This window comes from Prosopis cineraria, unplaced genomic scaffold (assembly GCF_029017545.1).
Source record: "Prosopis cineraria cultivar Desert tree isolate PC_DT_omini unplaced genomic scaffold, ASM2901754v1 PC13, whole genome shotgun sequence".
Lineage (NCBI taxonomy): Eukaryota > Viridiplantae > Streptophyta > Magnoliopsida > Fabales > Fabaceae > Prosopis > Prosopis cineraria.
In genome coordinates, this window is record NW_026555344.1 from 4138243 (window position 1) to 4161345 (window position 23103).

General features: G+C 30.9%; 1 protein-coding gene and 1 non-coding gene across 2 annotated transcripts; both read left to right on the forward strand.

Annotated features, from left to right (window-relative positions):
• The first annotated feature begins 9584 nt into the window (after positions 1-9584).
• Positions 9585-11199, forward strand: LOC129291544 (dormancy-associated protein homolog 4-like). The gene is given in 4 exon segments (XM_054928973.1): positions 9585-9918; positions 9921-9987; positions 10547-10643; positions 10775-11199. Coding segments are annotated over 4 exon segments (366 nt in total). The 5' UTR covers positions 9585-9744; the 3' UTR covers positions 10803-11199.
• A 3316-nt stretch (positions 11200-14515) lies between these two features.
• On the forward strand, positions 14516-14588 carry TRNAA-UGC (transfer RNA alanine (anticodon UGC)). Its single transcript has one exon. It is a non-coding gene; the product is annotated as a tRNA-Ala (tRNA).
• Positions 14589-23103: the final 8515 nt, after the last annotated feature.

Here is a 23103-nt window from a genome sequence, read left to right on the forward strand (position 1 = left end):
TAAAACAAGGGTGTTAAATCGTCCTTCTACCATCAAGCTGATCGCCATTCGCCATCTCAGAGCTACAGCCACACAGAGAGAGAGAGAGAGAGAGAGAGAGAGAGAGAGAGCCCCACGGAGATGGATGGAGCTTATGGGAGAGGCATTGAACAAGTGATGAACAGGGAGTCATGTCGTGTGTGGTGAGGATGGATGGGGTTTGAGTTTATGGAGCTTCACAGATGAAATCCCCAAATTGAGAACTCATATGCGGCTTACTGAAACTAAAAGAAGCTGTATCATTTATATGATCGAAGCATGAAGAAGAGAACAACCAACCTTCACATTTATACAGCCCAATCAATCTAAATTGGGTGAAAAAAAATGGCGAATGAACTGCACGAACAAAGTGCTTTCCCACGACGCTACCTCCGAGGAAGATGATGGAAGAGACGCAAAAAATGGAAGAAAAAGATCAACGAGTGAGAACTAAGGAGGAAAGATATTCGACATATTGAGAGGGAAAGAAAAAAACAGGGTATGAAGACTAGTTTATTTAAATTGTTAATATTAATATAATTTAAATTTTCATAATTAATCAGATATAAAAGTTAAATAATATATTTTACTTCTTAAATAAAATTTAATAAATTTAATAATATTAGATATAATTTTATCAATAATTTAATTTTAAAAAACAATACCCTTTATAATAATTTATACAGTTAAAATTGACTCTAATTAAATCATTCAAACATTTTTAATTCTGTTAAAATCAATTTCAGCCAATAATATTCAAACAAATTGCATTATAATATAATTAATTATAATTAAAATTAATTATATTAATTAATTATATCTAATTAAAATCCAAGCGGATTTTAAATAATTACCCTCTCATCCACATGAGAGTTCCAATTCACAAGTTCAAGAGAAGGAAAAAGAATTTTTACTGTTTTGTGGAAATCTCTTACAAATTGTAATGACCTTGTTCAGCATCTCTTGCTCATGAGTTTGTCCTCTGTTCTATCAGAATTCTTCTAGATGGTCGACATCCAAAACTTGCTTTTTTGATATATAACTTTCGGATGAGTTAGTGTGGTTATTAATTACATTTGGAAAAGATAGTTATGAAGTTCAACAGGGGCATTTCTTCTTTTCCAAAAGTCAATGTTCGATAGTTTGGGATATTAAATATTTTTTAAATATATTTTCAAGTTATCAGTTTTTGGAGTGTGGCCCTGTTCAATTAAACCACCATTTAATTTCTTTTAATTTTTTGACTTTACCTTTATGGCTTTCTTTTCCTTTTCCTTATTGTTAATATGTTGGATATTTTTTTTTAACAAAAATTACCCTCTGAATAATAAATTATTTCCAAGAGCGCCTATGCTTGCTTTTCTCATGAATCGTTATAGCTTACCTATATTTCGTATTGCGTAATTTGGAGTCAATGATAGATGCGAGATTGTCCATTCGGATAACAATATGCGGTTAATCAAATATTTTATACTAAGCAAACTATAAAGCAAAAATAGAATTTTAATCCCATTTTTTAAATAAAAATAAAAATAAAAATAAAAGACAATTTGTGTTCAGATATTTAGTTCAAGAGTTAAACGCATCAATGTTGATATCAAATAGAAAAAGGAAGTTTTGTATTAATTGCAAATCATTAATAGTGGGAGCACAAAAGATGCCGTTGAGAAAGCTATCTCAAATACGTACATTTAGAATTACAATAATAAATTTAATTTAAAAATAATAAAACTTTTAACCCAACAAATTTACTTTATTCATCAATTTGATTTTTTTAACATTGTCTTTTATTCTTTCTTAAACTATCATGTGAGTTATTTAAGTTCTAAAATAAAAACTAATTTTTAAAATAATAGAACTTGTAAAATATATTGATGACCTGACATGTATATATAACTAAATGAGAATTAGTTAATCCTCATATTAGTTTAATTCTTCCAACATAATCACTTACAGTGTGTTTTATTTTTCTATTTTTTTAAATTTTAAAATCTGTTTTTCTAACTAAATAATGATAATTTTTTTAATTTATATAATTGTTATTAATATTTTGTTATTTATGTTAGTCAATTTTAATAATGTAATATTTTTTTTAAACAATAATGAACCAATCGATAATAAAAGTAAATTTAAGGGACTACATTAATAAAAATTAAATTTGACTAATTAAATTAATAATTGAGACAAGCATAAATGACTAAAAATTACATTATTTTTTTATTTTATTACAAAAAAAAAAAACAATATCGGCGTGCTGTCATTATCTTACCTTACTCGTATTAAAGGATTAGTCAGAAGCCCAAGAGAAATATTTCAATGACCTGCTCCCCGCCTTTATTATAGGAGGCATTTTTTTTTTTAAAAAAAAAAAAAGCAAGTACTTTTTTGTCATACAGTTACCAATTATTTATTCACCGAAATGAATAGGATCACATTAGTGATAAAACCCTTTCAACGATTATTTATCATAGCTATATACCTAAGACTTGAATTTGAATTAATTGCTGGTAAAAAAAGAACTTGAATTAATTAATCCTCAATATAAGTCGTATTAATTAATATTTTACAATTTTTCCCTATTTAATTAATGACGGAATAAATTAATTGTAATTTAATGTCTCTATATAACTCCTCAAATGTTGTGTTTCTTTCTTTTTAATGGAGGCAAAGTTAAATATTTTTTTAATTTTAAGGAAAATTTAACAATGAGTTATTGACCCTTCTTGAATTCGATAAGGAGGTTAAAAATAATTTATAATAAGGATCAGATGAAATACATCAACATTTAAAGGGGACAAAAGAAGAAGTTTGAAATTAAAAAAAATAAATAACATACCATATGTCACATCCCAAATTTTATTCTTAAAAACTCAAGAATATATTAGAATTTAGTAATCTATTAAGCCTAATTAATTCAAAATTTCTAAAATGCCTTGAAAAGATTGATTGACTCTCAAGAACCAAATTATAATTTAAAGGTTTTTTATGGGATAAAAGTGTAATATTCTTAGAGATTTCAATAAATTATTTAAAAATTAAGAAATGAGCAAGTTAAAGTCTAAAAATGATCAGAATAGGTAAAAATGAATAAATAGGGCTCAAGAGGGTAACTAAAGTATCTCTAAGATCAATCTTAGATAATAATCAAAATAGTTGCAAAATTAAATAGAGACAAATTTATTTAACAACTTTATCCTAATGCCTTAAGTCTCTTAAAAAAAAAAATCACAGTTAGATTTTAATGATCGTAAAAATTCAAACAGGATTTAGTAAGATTGGAGTTAGATTTTATGGTTATAGAGAGAATATCCTTGATTTTTTTCCCCTTAGATAGTTAAACTTTTTACTAGGTTATAAAAAAAAAGGAAAGAGAATAAAAACAATTGAGTAATAGCCTGTCCAGGAGAAAATGATAATTACTAATATTTAAAAGTAATTATGTGTAAATGACTTCAATAGTTTGAGAAGCTTAGAGCATTCTCATACGAATTTCAAAATTCAGCAAAATAATTTGGATTTACCAAATGACTAGTAACCTCACAATTTGTTTTTATTTATGAATTTTAATTTATGATCTTAAATTTCTATTTTGTCCAAACCATATTGCTTCCAATCGCATTACAAAAAGTGTTGAAAGTAAGGATGTGACACCATATAAATAATTAAAATAAAAATATTTTTCTCTCAATCTTATAAATAATATTAGAGAAAGTACTAGTATTATATATTAAGTATCAATTCTAATTCATTACAAAAACGGCAACAACATCCTCATGCTATCATTAATTTTTATAGCAATACAAAAAAGGAAAAAAAAAATCATACTCCATGAAAAGTGACATCGAGTTGTTTCTGTTCGGATGCATGAGTTTTAATTTTGAAGGGGAGACCGAAAGGGGAAGTCAGATGTGGTTTGGAGGTGGGGAAAAGATCTCATTCGAAACAAAATAGGAAGCAACTAACACACAGGTTCGGCCCATTCTAATGTTAAGGGGAGGCACCAGACAAAGTGGATAATTAGGCACCATAGATTTATGCACCAACGTTAGATGGCATCATAATTACATTCTCATCCCACGCCGCTACTTTATGTCTTGTGCAAGTTCAACTGTCTCCATCTATACAAACTCAATTCCCAAACACTCTCCTATAGTTATCATCAAGCCCATAATAAAATTACATTCATATCCCTCCCGGCATAGTAATTATTTTTAGAGGAGTTCTTGGGACTATAATCATGTCCCGTTTCTCGTTTTAAAAAATAATTGAGATTGATTTTTTATTCTTATCTTCTTTTATTTTGAAAATCGTCTCATTTCATTGGGAATATTGATGAGATTGGAATATCTTGGTAAAGCAAAATTATGAGACAAGCTTGAATGATAATATTTATTAAAATATTATATCACATAATTTGCTAATTTTAAAATGAAATAACACAGATTTATAAATCACGACTTCTTAAAATCAATTATTAAGTTACAATAATAACAATTACAAGTCTACAAGATTGTGTGCGGTAGATAATCTAATCTTAGTACATTATGGAAGATGGAAGTGATGATATTTTATATAATTGATTTGTTGTCATTTATTATTTAAATAGTAGATAATAATTTGGTTTCAGTCAACTTCAATTGTTAGCGGACAATATAATACTATAACAATTAACCTACGATAAAAGGAAAAAGACCAAGTCAGATAAGCATTTGCATAAAGAGTGAAGGTGATGGTGAAGATTGAAGAGTGAGGGTCTTAAACAAGCGAGCGGCATGCTAAATCTAAACTGATTGAGATATAAAAATAAAAGAAAAAAAAATGTACTATATAAGGGGTGTGGGACGTACAAACAGTAATCTCGAGTCTCATCTTATCTCAATTTTTTTAGGTCAGGATAAATTTATCTTGACGTGATCAATAAAGGTACTGACTGATTGAAACGAATACAGCTTTGAATACCCTTAATTATTTTATTATATAAAATTATCAATACATCTTGTAATATTTATTTATATTAGGGTTCCTATCTTTTATTTTCTCTGGTCTTATTTATGAGTTGGGAGATAATTTTTTTTCAATTATTTTTATAAATTATATCATTAAATTTTTATCACAAAATTTTTTTAATTCTTTTTATAAGTTACATTATTAAATATTGGTGAGACAAAATATGTTATTAAAACATATATTCTTCTATTAAAAAATATAAGGTATTTTTAACTGAATCTCACCCTTAATAAAGTAGTTACTTACTTTCAAACTAACTCTATCTTTATATTTATCCCTATTAAATACCCTACAATAAATATAAAGTGATTATCAATAGAAGCACTATTAAAAAAAATAATAATTACACTTCGAAAAACTAAAAATACTGTACATTCTTGAACATTTAATTCTTTAAGAAATGTTTTATATTTTTAAATAGAGAGAGTATATTTGAATGACTAAAATTAAGAATTTATTAAATTTTTAAATAAAATTAATAAATTTTAATTTTTTTAAATCTCATAAAACATAGCATAAATATGCTATTTTTTTGGGGCAAAAGTATAAATATGCTTAGTTGAGTTTTTTTTTTTTTTTTTGGACCAAAAATATGCTTAATTGGTTAGAGAAGCATTCATCATCTTCCGAGAGGACGGATAATTTATTAATTTTTGGGGCCGGTGGGTCCCACATCAAGGGGCGTCAGCATCAGGTTTTGGTTAGTGGACGGATATTGCAGGTTTGTGGGGGGAATGGCTTATCTGTCAAAACAGGGCCCACGTGTCCCCCCTCTCTCTGCCAATATTCCGGTTTTCCACGTCATCGGCTTTCCTCTCGGCTCATTTCTCCCAAGTCCCACCCATCCGCCTTCTCCTCTTCCCTTTCTTTGATATTATTGGGAGACATTTTTGGAGGTATTTACTGTTTTTTAATATAAGATATTTTTTAAAACATTAATTATATTTTTTTAATATTACCTCTAGTTAACTCATTAATTATGAAAAAAATTTCATTTAAATAACAGTAAAACTGAAATTTTATTTAATTTTAGGATGAAATTAATGATTCAATCACTTGTTTTTTATCATGGCAAAATAATTAGACATGCTTTATAATACAAATTAGTGAGAGTAATTAATAATCGCTTTGATAATCACTATTTAATGGTACTTTAAGATGTATTCCAACTTTTCTTTATTTGTAAATATATCCAATCAAACTTGACCACTAACTAGCATTTTTTTTTATGCACGCAAGACTTAAATTTGAAACTTTTAACAAAATTAAATACCTGAAATATCTTGAATGATCATAAATTTCAGTTAATTTCAACAAAATCAGTTTGAAAAATTGAAAACTATGAATACACCTTTTTGAACGATGCACGATTTGTTTTCGCATACAGTCAGCTCACCGCACTTTTTTGTACAATGCAATTGAAAGTAAAGAATACACCTTGCCAGATACATGACAAATTATCGATATCAAAACTAAAAATGCTAAAAAATGGTACCATTTGATGATGTTGATGATGATGATAAATAGTTATTACTTTTTTCATAAAAAATATCTTTATTTTTATGAAAATGAAAGCGTAACGAGACCTTTTTTAAAATAAAAAGCATGATGAGACAATTTCAATGTCCATTCTTTCCTTTGAAGAGAAAAATACACACTCAATCACACACATATTTGGGCTCTTTGTCAGAAAACTTCAATTGATACGAAAGTATGTTCATGATTATACTATTATTGATGCTGGTGGTTATAGTGGTGGCATTTGGGTTTTTTTTGAAAGGATGCAATTAAATTTGTGAATATTTTGGGGCCTAATGCTGAATTCACTCACCTTTCGATTGAAATTACTAGATGTCATATGGGTTGTGTTACCACTATTTATGCTAATCCAAATCCGGTTTGAACACGTCCCCTTTGGGATAATTTGAAGCAAATTAGTTTGAATATTAGTGGCCCTTGGGTTCACATTGATGAGAGGAAATCTGATGCTCCTTTTAGAATTAATGTTGATAAAGACTTTTGTCAATGGTTGGAGCAGCATGAACTTAATTATATAAGATTTACTACGGAGGCTTGGCTTGATTGAGTGCTATCTAATGCTGAATTTCTTGAAGAATTTCCAAATGTCATGGTTCTACATATGCATTTTTATAAATCTGATCATAGACCTCTGCTACTTAAATTTGATGGAACGCACCAAACCGAAAAGCTTTGATCCTCTATTTCATTTTATTTCATTTCTCCTTGGGTCTTGCATGATGATTTTCCCAAATTTGTTAGAAGTGGTTGGGATAATAAAGAATAATGGAATCCTAAAACCTAGGCATTTGCAGAAGCTTGTTATGAATGGAATAAGGAGGTTTTCAGTTCACTGAGGCGTGTAAATGAATACTTCTGGCTTGGCTTGATGGTATAACTCAAAAGCTTGCTACTTGTTCACAAAATAAAAAGTTAGAAACACTTCAATATGAGCCTGGGCTAGAGCTTGAGGAAGTCATGATCCAAGGAAATTCACTTTGGACACAGAAACCTAGACAAGAGTAGAATTTAGATGGAGATAAAAATACAAAGTTTTTTCACTATGCGGTGAATGGAAGAAGGATACGGAATAGAGTAGATGTCAAAAAAGATAATAATAGGGAGTGGGTTTATGAGAATGTTGTTATTAAAGATGCGGCTACTTCCTTTTTTACTTTGCTATTATATTGGAAAACTGGGTCAGGGATACTTTGAGTTGTTCCATAACATACTTGGTTATTAAAACGAGCTTGCTACAGAGCTTTGGCTAAAAAGTAGAGTTAAAAAATAGGCAGGCTTAGCTCCTAAAGGCATAAGCCATAAAGCCTAATTCCCCTTGAATTGCCCCATTATTGAGATCTCGTGCTTATTCAAAGAGTTCAAGGCTGATCCTGTAAGTTAATTTTAGAAAAAATTAGAAAAATTTTAAAATAAAATATGGTAACTCAATACCAATCTTGTTTTTCTAATCAATGCTTTTGTATCCAAAATTTAAATTGTTCTTTCATGTTAGATTTCCTCAGCTAATTTTTATTCGTTCATAACTCACCGATTCTATAGAATATGCAAGAGCTTCAAAGTTGAAAAAAAAATTAAAAATTCTTAGAAGTCAATTTGAAGCAATACAATCAATTCTTGAGTCATCAATATCAATAAAAATTAAGAAATTTGAAAGAAATTGATCAAAACATTATCAATAACCCAATAGAGAAATCTTGGCCTTCATTTTTATACTTAATTGAAAAGTCACGGTGAAACAAAACCAAAAAAAATAACAAAGAGAATGGGCAGTGATGAGGTGAGTGTGAGCAGTAATGGCAGAGGAAACTTGATTAGCTGGTGCAAAGAATAATCATGCTAACAAAAGTTAAAACTAGAGAATAATCAGTTTAAAGATGTAGATGAGGTAGTCAGATAATCAAATAGAGGAGAGATCACCTAAACTTGAGAATCAAAGATCATGTGACAAGAATTAGACATCACAAGACGAGCACCTACAGCGAGAAGGAGAGCAAATTTGCAAAGTTGACAATCAAGTGTGTGTTGTGGCTTAGGGTTTTTTCTCCAAGGCATTAAGTGCCAAGCCAAACAGTGCATTTTCACATGGAAAGAAAAAAAAAAACTAATTTTAAGCCTAAACTTTTATAAAAAAATAAGATTAAATAAGCAGCCCTCGAAACTCAACCTTTACTCCTAGTTTTATTAAGAATTGAATGGCTTGGATATCAAAAGGGCTTTTGTTTGATATGAGCATCCTCAAAGTTTCAGAGCTTGATGGTTTAAATGGCCTTTTTTTCTAGAATCAATGAATGTTAGAAAATCTATCATTTTTATGGTCAAGCAAGCTTTTTAAAACCCTTCTGATGTGGCTCTTGTAACAGTCTACAGTTTAATTAAGGATTTAAATAAATTGAGTAGAGGGTTTAGTTAATTAACTAGACTAATTAGGGTTATTTTGTTACTCCACACTCTTTTGCTTTTATTGTTTTGATATATATATATATATATATATTTTTTTATTTATGTATGTATACATGTGTATATATGCGTGTGTGTATGCATGGATGGATCGATAAATTTTAAAATGTTTTCATTGTTATAATATTTTGAAAAAAATTAATTTACATATTTTTATAATTATTCTCAATTTTGAATTATGCCCATATAATTTATTTTATTTTAATTGAATACTTATAATTTGATTTATTAAATTTTGACTTGATTAAAATAAAATAAACTTTAGTAAGGAAAACTATAAGGAACAACAAATTAATTTTTGTCAAATATTTTTTTATTGTACTTTTATTTTTATAAAGTATAAATTATCAAAATTTTGAAAAACTAACCACTAAAGCAAGGACTGCATGTTTTCATAGACACTCACAAAATGAATTTAGGTTTTATGAGAAACAAAAGAGAAAATAGAAACAAGAATTCAATGGCTCTAAAGAAAGCCACATTAGCCGGAGCTTAACCAAGAAATGAAGCCGTCAATAACCTTCCTCAATTCAACTGCATCTTCGCCCTCATCTTCCCTTTCTCTCTCTATAAGTACACTCATTTTCACTTCCCTCGCAAGCCAAAACAACCCAAAAAAAAAAAACAAAAAAAAAAAAGCAAAAAAAAAAAAATTGGTTCTTTCTCTACGTTTCGTTCCTGAGTTTTTCAATATTGTTCGAGACAAGAAAGCTAATTGAAATCATGGGTTTTCTTCACAAGCTCTGGGACGAAACGCTGGCCGGCCCTGCTCCGGAGTCCGGCCTCGGAAAACTTCGCAAGTACGATTCCTTCTCTGCCTCCTCCACCTCTCCGATTTCGCCGCCTACCGTCACCCGGAGCATCACCATTGTTCGCACCAGCTCTGATTCTCGATGCTTCTCCTCCGATCCCTCCTCTTCCCGGACTCCCCTTCCGGCCCCACCACTCCTCGCACGCCTTCTACCCGTAATTCTCTCCTCACCCTCTATCTGTTTGTTTTAATGTCTGATCGAACGTTGGCTGGGTTATGCGCTTCAATGGAAGATTGTATGGAAGAAACGGGAATGGTTCTATGTTGTTATCATGTTAGAATTCTGAATTTTGAGATTCGAGTACTGTTTAGGGGTAGATTTTGTGACAGATAAGAGGTTCTTATATGGATATTAGATTTTTGCATTACGAAGCTTTCAGAAGTACAATTCAACCCTTCTATTTTGTTCTCTTCCTTCCCTATTGGATGCAGAGATTCTAAAGGCATACGGCTTAATTCTTATATTTAAAAAAAAAAATGAGATCCTAGGTTAACAATTCGAATTCTCTGGATGAATGAACTTAAAAGATGAGATGAGATGTTATATAGTTACATTCTTTTTATATCATCTCCTCTTTTGTAAACGCATGAACTAGAAAGTTCTAATTTATTTTGAATATTAGGCTCTCTAGTTTTGACTTTGAGCTATACTTTCCGGATCAGTTGAAAATTTATCACAAAAATTTGATTATGTTTATGGGTTTCTGCATGCAGCTGAGACTCCAGTTGGTGATTTCAAGAAATTCACGAGGAGAAAATCGCCAGCTCAAGCAGAGCGACCTGAGTCTACAAGTCCGAACATTTCCGATTGGTTCTCTCTCTATTTTTTTTTTTTTTAAAAACCCTCTGCTTCTTGCTTGGCGCATGAAATAGTAGATGTGGTTGAGTTGCTTCTTCCTTGACTTTCTAACTATATGGTGCTGCGTGTATGTGGTTTTACAGGGTGATCATGAGTGCTTTGGATCGTTGACAGAGGAAGGCAAGAGACTTTGACTATAAAATATCTGGCCAATGGATGCGTTTTGTACACGGAAGAGAGATTCCAAGGGAAACATCGTTTTGTTTTCGTGTGTGTGTATGTATAACGAGTTGTAGATTACTAGCTTCCTTCAATAAGATTGCTCCTCAGATCAGGAAGGAAGGAGCCACAGCAAATGCTTCGTGGGATCCTGGAGATGGAAAGTACTATCTCGGACCTCAGTTTGACTGGTTCTTTTTCTTCTTCCATCTTATATATATATAGTATGTATGTATGTATAAAGGCATATATATTTAAGTTTCATTTTCTGGGTTTTGATTGTGTATGTGGCTGTGGATACTGAACTCTGTCAGTGGAACTCAATGAAGCTTGAAAATTTTGTGTATTACTTCCCAAGAGTTTTACCTCTAAATTAAAAGGTTAATACAATAATATATGTATATATTAAAGTTGGGACAAAAAAGAAAAACAACGAGACTAGATTCTCTAAATTTCTTTTAAGTAAATATTTGGTAAAGGTGGCGTGTGAACTTTCATATCCTATCTTATCTACTTTCTCGGTGTCACTTATCTTTCTTTAAAATACAATCTCGTCGTCACCCCCTCGGAGTTTTATCTTGGAATGTCTTTTTCATAAAGAAAAACCCAATTTTTGGTAAAAAAATTCCTTTTACCTCACTAATCTTTATTATTATTATTTTATATTGAATTGGAATTAGAAAAGCTTTGAGCTCGAGATGAATCTTAGCGCCTGCTAAGGCGCTAACAACTAATGAATAATGAGTTTTATAGAATGGGTTAGAGCACAAATTTGTTTTTAAATTATAAGTTCAGAAATGTTTGGGATTTCAATTTTTTTTTGGATAATATTTATTTTTAACTTTCAAAAACAATGCAATCTTGCGTGTCATTAATGAATATTAACTTTACTTTTTAGTTAATCACAAAATTAAAAAAATGAAACTCAAATTATATAAAAGAACTAAGAAAAAATTTTAATCATTTTTTTGTAATTTTTTAGATCCTTAATTTGGATCATTTTTTATAATTTTTTAGTTATTTTCTTTTATTTTTGAGTCATTTGTCTGTAATTTTCTAATTAGTTAACTGTAATAATTAATTTTTATTAATAATAAAGGTAAAATTGTACTGTTTTAAAAAATAAAAAAAATTACATTTAAAGATAAATTTAAAGATCAAATATTTTATAATTTAAAGATGAAATTTTTTCATAACTCTTATAAAATTGACATGGATATAGAGTAGCGGTGATAGATATGAAGTCCAATGATCAAAACTTACATGAGAATTGACAAGGTGGTGTTCATTCAAATCACGAAGAGAAAACACTTTTCAACGAATACTGTAAATCAAGAGTGTTTTTGGTTGGGAGTTAAAGGAAACATGTTTGGACTTTTGTAGAAATCCCAAGTAAACGGGATAGACAAATAACATAGGTGATAAGAAAGTAAGGTAAGATTGGTTCTTGAATCGCCCTAGGATGAGGCTGCTTTCACTTTCTCTGTGAAGATCAAGCATCATCTTGAATACTTGAGATATGGTCAGACCTCAGCCCCTCTAATGGTGGAAAAAGGAAATCCCGAGTTTGTCCTCCAAAGCCATCATGATTCCAACCCAGTCAAATCATCAATCTTTCACATCCATAGAAGCCAAATCCCTTCCTGATCCACTTCCACCATTTTTTATTACTTTCTTTCCTATCCTATCCTATCATTTAAATTTAGTACACTAGTAATAAAAGTAAGGCCGCACAGTGTTCATAGAGGGCCAGCAACAAATCTGAATTGGTTGGAGGGGCCACGATGCAAAGTTGTTTTGCAATGGTGCTTTGTACTGTTTACAAATGCAAGTCTCTCTCTCTCTCTCTCCTTTTTAAATAAAAATTTAGATAAGTTAAATTTTAAAAAATCAAAACATGTCTTCAATTTTAAAAAATATTTATAAATAATACATAAATAAGATTTTCATATTAATAATAAAATTTGAACTCACAATTTTTTAAATTATAAAATCATTGAGATAATTTGTTTGTTCTAATCATTGCTGTTTGCAATTGGGGAATTATCTAGAGTCAAGTAGCAAATGAGCTATTTGATTTTGATTGAGATGATATATATATATATATATATATAAAGACTTTAATGCCCATTTGCTTATTATAAAGGAATGAAATTGATTAAAAAATAAAAATAAAATTAGGTTAATCAAGATGTAAAAATATATATATATATATATATGAGACCTTTAGTACCATTTGCTTATTATGAAGGAATGAAATTGATTAAAAATAAAAATAAAAATAAAATTAGGTTAATCAAGAAGTGAAATATATATATATATATATTTATATATTTATATATGAGACTTTTAGTACCCATTTGCTTATTATAAAGGAATGAAATTGATTAAAAAATAAAAATAAAAATAAAATTAAATTAATCAAGATGTGAAAAAGAAATAAGTCAATCATGTTTTTAAAGGAAAATGTTAATATTATTCATAAGATTATAAATTATGATTCATTAGATTTGTGAAGGGCATAGTGATTTTTATATTTATAGTATGTGATATTAGGTTTATCATACTTACAATGAGTGGGAAGGTAATTTAGTTCATTTTTGTGAAAAATTAGATTAGGAATGAAATGGATTAAAAAATAATGATAAAATTAGATTAATTAAAATATAAAAAAGAGATAAGTCAATCATGTTTCTAAAGAGGAAGGTTAATATTGTTCATAAGATTAGGAATTATAACTCATAAAATTCATGAAGGGTACGATGATTCTCATATTTATAATATGTAATATTTGGTTTTATTATGATTATCATGAGTGAAAATGAAATTTAATTCATTTTTTTTTGCTTTCCATCCCTAACTTTTTCCATCAACCAAACGAGTTTTATTAGTTGGAATCAATCACTATGAGGGAAGGAACTGTACTTCTAATTAGTTATTAATTGGGCAGATTAAACTACCAAATACTGTCTGCTTGTTAACAATGAAATGAGACACATGAATGAAAGCTTAAAACAATACAACTACTTTGCCTTCATTGCTTATGAGAGAGATGTTTGTGGCTTGTCTTCTCACTTTCCTAATATATTATGGGCAGTTTAGTAAATTACATATTGCAAACAATCTGTATTACTCGAACCTTTTTTGGTCAAACGCATAATTAGAATAGTTAACTTACCCGGATTACTTGAACCTTTTGGTTTCACAAAATGAAAAGCAATAGAGAGCAAGAGTAAAAGAGGAGACAGGGTTTCAGAATTATATTATTCAAAATTTATAAATAATATTATTTTTTAACAAATTTTACATTCCAAGGGCCTTTTTGAATTGTGATGATAAAGGATAGGGAAATGTAAGCTTAATATATATATATATATATAGAATAAATATGATCGTCCAGATATAATAGATTTCATTGACAAAAACATTGACAATACAAATTCTTTGGTGTCAATTTGATAATTGAATGGATGATTCGAAGATTCTCCAATGAAACCACAACCCACACGTCTAAAAGCGTTGATTTTAATTTTATTTTATTTTTGATGACACGGCGGTGGGCTAAGCCCAAAAGCTTCGCCAGTGCATGGCTCGGACTTGAGAGTTGGGATTTGTGGGGCTCTGTAGATAATTTTCTAATATTATTCTAACATAATGATACATGTGGGGATGTAGCTCAAACGGTAGAGCGCTCGCTTTGCATGCGAGAGGTACGGGGTTCGATACCCCGCATCTCCAGTCTCTTTTTACACCTTCACTTTCCAATCTGGAATTGCGCAACGCCGTCAGTTATTCACTTATTTGCATCAGTAATATTTCCTTCACTTGAAAGTTGGATAGAATGAGCAACTGATGACAACCTGATACAGAAAAATTTGTATTATCGCATGTTCATTGCCTGCAAAGTCCAAGTGTTGAACCACTTAGCAGATGAAAGATACTCCCTCCTCCTATATAAAATATTTTTAATTAAATTTTATATGTCAATAAAAATTTATTATTTAGTTGAAATCGTATAAAATCATAATAATTTAATTTTATCTTTAATAATATTATTATTAATATCATGGTGATGATAGGTACAATACACAATTAATGTCTCTAGTTTTCAAAACAAGGATAAAATTATATAATTATTCAAAAAAAATCACGATGCCCTTATATTTATATATAAAATAATTTTTTTAAAAATATCTTATATATAAGTATAGATGAAGTAGCTTGCTAATCTTTGCTAGTTTTTATTAGGGTTTAGGATATTATTGATTTGTTGAGTATATCAACTTTCTTTTTCATTTACTTTGCCATCAATGACCCCATTTTCTTATTATATTTCCTAACTTTGAAGTTTGAACTTGGATGGACGCCACCAAAATTCAAACATGTCGGCTGTCTGAAAAATTTTAGTTTAATAATTTGGTTCCATCAATGTTTGAGGTATTTACAAGGAAGATGTTGCATGTGTGGATCTTGAATAATGGATGACCCGCATGAATAAAGAAGCAGCACTGTATACATCCAATTCTCAGTCAACGTTTCCGACAAATTAAGTGGATTCTTGTTAGAACAAACAGTCGGGTTGATATTGAGTATATTTGAATTGAAATTTCTGTGAAATTCTTTTAGTTATGTTGTCGGCGATGTCCTTTAAACAATTGAGTTTAGGATTTCTTGTAAGTTGTAACATCTAACTATCTAATTCTAATCAATGAAAGAAACTAACAAGTGGAAAACAATTCAAATAATGCAGAGTCTAATTTAGAATAATTCTTTCAAAAACATTCTCTACATTCACCTGCATGTCAATTCAACACCTCATCTTGAGTGGCCATAACATTTTCCATAAAGACCAATGCATGTTAATAATTAATGCAATAACCATTTTGTTGAGAATGCCAAATGGTTAATGGGATCTTTTTTTGGCATATTTTTAAGATGGGCAATGTATATATTGGATCTAAAATGTGAACATCGAATAGAAACTTTTTTTTTTATCTAGATGATTTAGAATTTTTGAAATAAACAAATTAAAAAAATAGACCCATTAAAGCAAGGAATTCATTTGCCCCATTATTAATGGTGCGCTGCAGGAGATTGGCAAACCTTATGGTACATAAGTACATAACCCCCCTAGTTGCATCCATGATTTCCATAGCTGGCAATGTTATTATTGTTACCACTTTTGACAAGTAAAAGTTATGGTAAATTGGGTTATGATATTCATTTAAAACAAAAACAGATCGCATAACCTCAAAATGGTTTGAAAATTTATTAATTATTTATACATAAGGTCCTCATGTTGCCAGCAAAATTAAATATTATACTTTTATTGAGGGGGTGACACATTTTTTATTTTTTATTTTTTTTGTAGAGAAAGAGGCCGAACCCCAACAGTTGGGTGACACATTTATACTAATTGAATTAATTTTTATTCCTTACTAAAAAATATTTTTCTAATTAACCAGTGTTTGGTTTAATTGACAAAAAGGGTGTACCCTTTTAATAAGAAATCTCAAGTTTGAATCTTGAAAATGCATAACCTTTATACTATGTTTGGATGCATGGGGATTTGAATTTGAATTTAAGCTAAATTTATTATTTGGATAATTAAAATTGTATGGATTTAGATTTGAGTCAAATTCAAATTTAAGTTCCACCTTAATCTCTTTATAATTTAAAATTCTTTCGAAACTCTAATTATTTCAAATCCTACATCAATTTCTTTGAAATTTAACTAGCCCATAGGTGGCACTAAACAGGACCAGATTGCTAGCGTAGACTAGGATCAAACTGACACCATCGTTAATTGGGACAGGGCTATAGTCGCCAACTAGGATCGAATGATTGAAACCAACATAGATCAAACAGCCAACTTGCATCAAGACTGAACCAATGGTGCCAACCTAGATGAGATTGTTAGCATTGATCGGGGCTTAAGCATGGATTGCTAGCGCCAATCAAGATCGAAGTGCAGGCAACAACATGGTCTGGACTGGATTGTTGACTTCCACATGCATCGAACTGTTGGTATTAACCAGGACTAGATGATTGACTTTCAATTGCATTAGACGGTCGACTTCTATCGGGATTAGACTATCAACATTGAGCAAGACTAAGGTGTAGGTGACAACTGGGACCTAACAGCCAACTTCCCCGAGCACCAGACAGCCGGTGTTGACCGAGATATTATGATCAACTTCTACTGACACCGAACGGCTGACTTCTATCCATATTGGACTATCGGTGTTGACCAAGACTAGCATGCAGGCGACGATCGGGATTGAATAATCAATTTTCACCGGCATTAGATGGGGATTGGAGTACAGGTGACGATTGAGATCGAAGTGCAAGTGACTATCAGGACTGAATAGCCGACTATTTAATGTTGGTGCCAATAGTTAAGTCTCGGTAGAAGTTAGCCATTCGATCCTAGTCAGCACAGGTGGTTTAGTCTCAGTGAAAGTTAGTCATCTAGCCTTGGTTGGCGCCAATGATTCAATCTTGCTAGAAGTTAGTTGTCTAGTCTTGGTTGTCACTTGCACTTCGGTCCTAGTCGATGTCGATAGTCCTCTCCTGATTGGGGCCAACAGTTAGGCCTCGATCAGTGCTAATGGTATGGTTTCGATAGAAGTGAGCCGTCTGATCCTAGTTGTTGCCTGTTGTATGATCCCGAAGAATGTTTGCCATTTGATCCTAATAGGTGCCAGTGATCTGGTCCCGATGGAAGTTGATTGTTTAAACCATCGACTTTGACAAAGGCTAGACCGTCGACATTGTCTGAGTTACTTTAAAATTCAAATATGAAATTTAAAATTTAAAATTTTATTTAATATCTAAACAAAGAATTTTGATATTTTAATTTGAAATTTTTTATATCATTCAAATAAAGAATTTGGAATCTATAAATTTTAAATGTGAGATTTTAAATGAGATTTCAAATTTAAATTTTTAATTTAAATTCATCCATTCAAATACAACTTTAGTGATAGAGCTTTCATCCAAAAGAATTTTGACATATGTTTTAGTTGAAGCTGAGACTTTGACTACGGGATGACTTATTACCAACAATATTATTCCAGCATATCTCTTTTTGGATATTCCCTATTATATGTATGGCTTGGGCCTAATGGTCCTCGGGCTAGATTGGCATTTAAAAAAAATGCAAAGGCCACAATTGGATTATGTAGAGGAAAAACATTAGTTAACTGCGCTGTATAATGAGTTGGTCTTGATTACAACTGATGAGTGGTTTTTTATGGCAAATCATCTCTCAAATTTTTAAATAAAAATAAAAAGCTAAATCTCAGTCAAAGTCAAGTGCTGGAAACATTTCCTCTTTTACTGTTTTTCTTTTACTTTCACAACCATTTCAAACTAATAACAAACTTAAAATTAATTCCGAACCTTATAAAAAAGAAAATGATTAGAAACACAACAGGATAAAAAATAAAAAGGTCTTGCGCTTCCAATAAGGATTGAGTATAATGAAAGAGATTGATCTCTTATAACGTAACGAATTAATGTTTGAATTTTTGTTAAGAGATATGCTCGTATTTAATGTCTAATTGTGTCTCAAATACGATTACTTCTAATAGGATGACTTATTTTTGTTATCTTACGTTTCAATATTCTAAACTAGTTCTATAATTTAATGATGATCAAAATTCAAAATTAAGCCTGAAAGCTTAGCTTCTCTAAAGAACTTAAAATTGAATTTCCAAACTATATGTAGAAAAAGAGTTGTAATTTCACTTCATTGCAATGAAATCTTGGCTCTAAATTAGTCGTTATTGGGTGGTTCAATTGGTATTTGGCAGTCTTTATCGCTTCTAGTGGCTTACTCACTGCTGTTCCCCAAGTATCGCCATTATAAACAGTTGACTTCTTAAAACTTATTTTCTGTTCATTTTGGTATTAGAAATTTAAATTCTAACCGTCCCTCAAAAAGAAAAAGAAAAAGAAAATGGTATCTATATTCAAATATCTTCATAAAGTTTTGAAGAGAATGTTAATTGCCAAAAGTTAAAACTTTAAGTTAAGATCTAATTTTATTCATGTACTTATTTTTAAAAAGTGTTGACACTTTTTATTAATAAATGAGATAATTTTTTTTAAAGAAGCAAAACTTCTTCTCTGTTGGTGAGCTTTTTTATTTTCTCAATCGGTAATGATATGGCTCGACATTGGGCCCATTAGCTTCTGACTTGGCATTCAATATGCAAGCTCTGACTCCTGTTTGACCTTCTGAGGTAGCATGCCCCCATTTTTTTGTGCTCTCATCTTCTTTAATCGTCTTCTTCCTCCAGTTCCATTGATTTCTTGGTTGAGGATTTGGTGTTTTTTCAGCCCTAGGACTAGACAATTCTAATGCCTTCTTTGATTCTATTGCTACTTTACTCTTCCTTCCACCTTGAATCACCAATCTGAAACAAATCACTAATAAATTTACTGGTAACAATCAGCAATCAGCTATCTATACCCTCTTCCTAAATTCAAATGATGATAATCAAGTTATTATCAATGAAAACGAATTCTAAAACCATTACTCAAGGAGCTTAACACGAGCCTTTGATTTCTCCTTTTACAGACACAATACAAATTTCTCATAGCAAGTGAGTGAACAGAGTAGGAGTCTTATAATTCATAAACTCATGCTTATAATGCAGAGAATCTGCCATATGCCCCATAGAAGACAGACTCTTGTTTGATGTATTACCAGGTGCCTTCGAAGCAGGCGTAACAATTTTTAGGGGAACATTGCTACTACTCTTTGAACTCTACCCTAAAGCAGAACCCACCAAATCCCCAGAGAGATTAAGATCTTTATTAATATTTTTTATGCTCGATTTTGAAGCTGAAGGTTGAGTCGATTCCCAGCTCGACTATTAAAACGGGCCAACTCTCACCAAGCGGGTCTTGGTTGAATAGACGAAAATGTGAAAGAAGAAGTAAAATGAATTCGACGAGGTTTAGTTTCTTTGATCGTTGAGAGATTTAGGTCATTTCATCTTGGCGATCGGACTTACAACCTCTCTCAGATTTTTCTCGATTAAATCTAATGTGGCGGCCATTGGAACTGGAGGGAGAAGAAGAACGAAGAAGACGAGAGCGCGAGAAAAATATGGGATGCCACATTAAAGGGTCAAAGAGGAGTCAAAACTTACAGGTTGGATGCGAAGTTAAAAGGTAATGAGCCCCACGCCATAACACATTAGCACGAAATGAGAGAATAAACAAATGACTAAAGAGGAGAATCTTGCTTCTCTAAAAGATAGTTTAAAAAAAATTACCCTAGTTATTAATACAAGGTGACCAATGTTCCTCAAAAATAAATATAAGAGTAAAATTGAACTTTAACCTAACTTTAAATAAACTTGAGAATTTATTCGATAGTTTAAAAAGAATTAAAATATAGTAATACCTCGTTTGATATGATAAAAATGATTTTGATGGGAATGAAAATTGATATAAAAGTAAAAATGGATATGAGGTTTAAACATATGTTTGGCATGTCCATAGAATTTTAGTATAATTTTTATCAAAATACATATTCATAATACTAAAAGATCAAAATACCCTTACTTAAAAAAACCCTAGACCAACATAGCCACCTTTCTCCACACTGCTACTAAAACAACCACCGCATTGTCAAACAACAATCAGTAAAAGCTACTATTGAAATAGCAAATCTAGATTTAATAGTCAAGAAAGTAAAGACAAAGATCAAGAGGGAGAGGGAGATCCAAATTCAACACTTTTGCTTTGCAACAATCAAGAAACCAAAAATAAAAATCAAGAGGTAGAGGACGATTATGAGGGAGATCCAGATTCAACATTTGCTCCATAATAGTCAAGAAATTGAAAATAAAGATCAAGACAAAGATTCATATTTAATAAATAACTTTGTGTGCAATATTTTCGGACTTGGAAGGTCGAGAGGGGGAAAATACTCAGGTCGAAGTAGTTTCTCTCTTTATCTCCCTTTTGCTCTAAGTCTCGATCTTAGCAAATTGAAGGTTGGGTTTAAAGTCACCTTTGAACTTTAGCCATAAATTGGCTTGCTATCATTGGACAAGGAAGAGGAAGAGTTGCCATCATTTTTCACCATTAATGGAGGTTTCTATTGCAAGAGGTTACTTGCGGTTGCTATCTTAAACCAAAGGTCACTGTTGCTAGGTATTGGAGATTTTCAAAGGTTTTCAATGCTGAGAAAATCACCCTAGTTGCTAGGTGTTGAGATGGTCAAGGAAAGGTTGAATGCAATGAGAAAAGAAGGGGTAAAAATGAAAAAAAATGAAGGATGAAATTTAAAAATTGAATATTTTTTATGGAATCTGCTTCCATCAATTTTAGTGGAATTAGTTTTTACCATAGCAAACCAACTAACTATTTTTTGAATTTCATTTCCCATTCTAAGAGCAAAATTTGAGTATACCAGATGGGACCTAAATGTATTTATTGACCCTTATGCTAGAACCATAAAAGTCTAGAAAGAAAGCATTGAATGGCAAAGTTTACCGTAAAATTCAATACCCTCACCATTCCATATCCATTGCTTTCTCATTGCTTGTTTGGATATGCCACTAAAATTAATTATTTGTATGAAACCATGTTTTGGTAAAAAAATTCTTAGATGCCTCCATTTTTACATAGTAAATTGTATTTTGGCTGAAGTTGGTTTCACTTACTTCTCAATTTTAGTTATGCTTGTTGGAACATTTATTACTTGTCAATTTGTTTTTTTTTAACACAAGACTATAGAATAATCGTGTAAAAAAGATTAAGGTTTAATTATTTATAAAGTCACGAGGCTTATACAATTGAGAGGTGAGTTGTTGAAGATAAAAATATTAAAATCATCATAGGATGTTTTGTAGATAAATTCGTCAAAATTTTGAGCCTACCAAATATTCCCTAGTATTTAGTGGACGTGCGCGCGTCTTTTTCCTCCAGTATGTCACGGCCTTGGAACTCCCTTCCCTTGAACCGTGCCGGCCTCAGCTTGATCCCTCTCTTGATCTTTGCTAAGTCAGCCGAATCCCACAAGTAGGCAAGGAGGCTAAGAGAGCTAGATGCACAAGTAGAGAGTAGAAAGCTTGAGTGAATGAACTTTGAGAGCTTTTACACTATGCTTGAGTTGCTTGTGTTTACAAATAAGGGGTGAGGGGTATTTATAGGCCTTTCCCTTTCTCTAAAAAATTCCCACCTCCTTAATGGACGGTTGGGATTGATTCGATCCTACAGTGTACATTCTATCTCTAAATATTCTATAAAAATATCTACAACAAATATCTAGATATTTACAAAGAAGTTTCTAGAGACTATCCTTCAAGATATGTGTGGAATATTCTAGAACATCCTAAAAATTCTAGATATCTCCACATTCCTCCATAAGTTTTAGAACCTTCTAAAAACTTCTAGATCTTTCTAGATTTCTCTAGATAATTCTAGATTGTTCTAGATGCCTCTAGAACATTCTAGAATATATTGGACCCTTGTTGAAAGCTTTGGAATTCTCTCCGTTATTCTGGAGGTCTTCAAAAATTCCACAACCTTGTAAATTCTCTTATATTTGAATATAGGTTGTGACAAGTGGCTGCTAACATTTAAGCGCGACATCCCTCTTTGCTCTACCATAAACTTCGTTCCAATCTCTAATGACATCCTCCTCAACTTGCAGTCTCTTCTTCCTCAACTCAAAGATATGTTGGGAGTTAGGGACAAAGTAGTGAGGATGCTTACCCATGGGAACGAACAAGGTCGTGTATGCTGTATAGTATTAGGCCATTAAAGCCACCGATTGCCTTGCGTCTTAAAAATGTTTATTTATAACCTATATAATTTATCGTTGTTTTCATTATTAAGCACCAATGTTAGTTACATAGTTTTATAAAGAATTTGTTGTTCGCTTATGTCTGATATATAACCTGTTATTAACTTTTCTATTAAGCATTAGTGCTAATTATATATTCCCCTTAAAAAAATTATTGCACCATATTTGATATTCCACTCCATCTGTCACTCTAATTCCTAATATTAGTTAACCATTCACCAATTAGAAAGGTGACGTCCATATATTGTCAGTTTGCTACCACCACTTTGCTACAATCTAACGAATCTCATCTCTACGTCTCTCTCAATCAAATCATTCGTTATTATTATTAATTACGAAAAATAAAAAATTAGAAAATTACATAAGATTTTATAAAATTTTAAGGATAAAAATATTATTTCTCAATAAATATAGAATTAA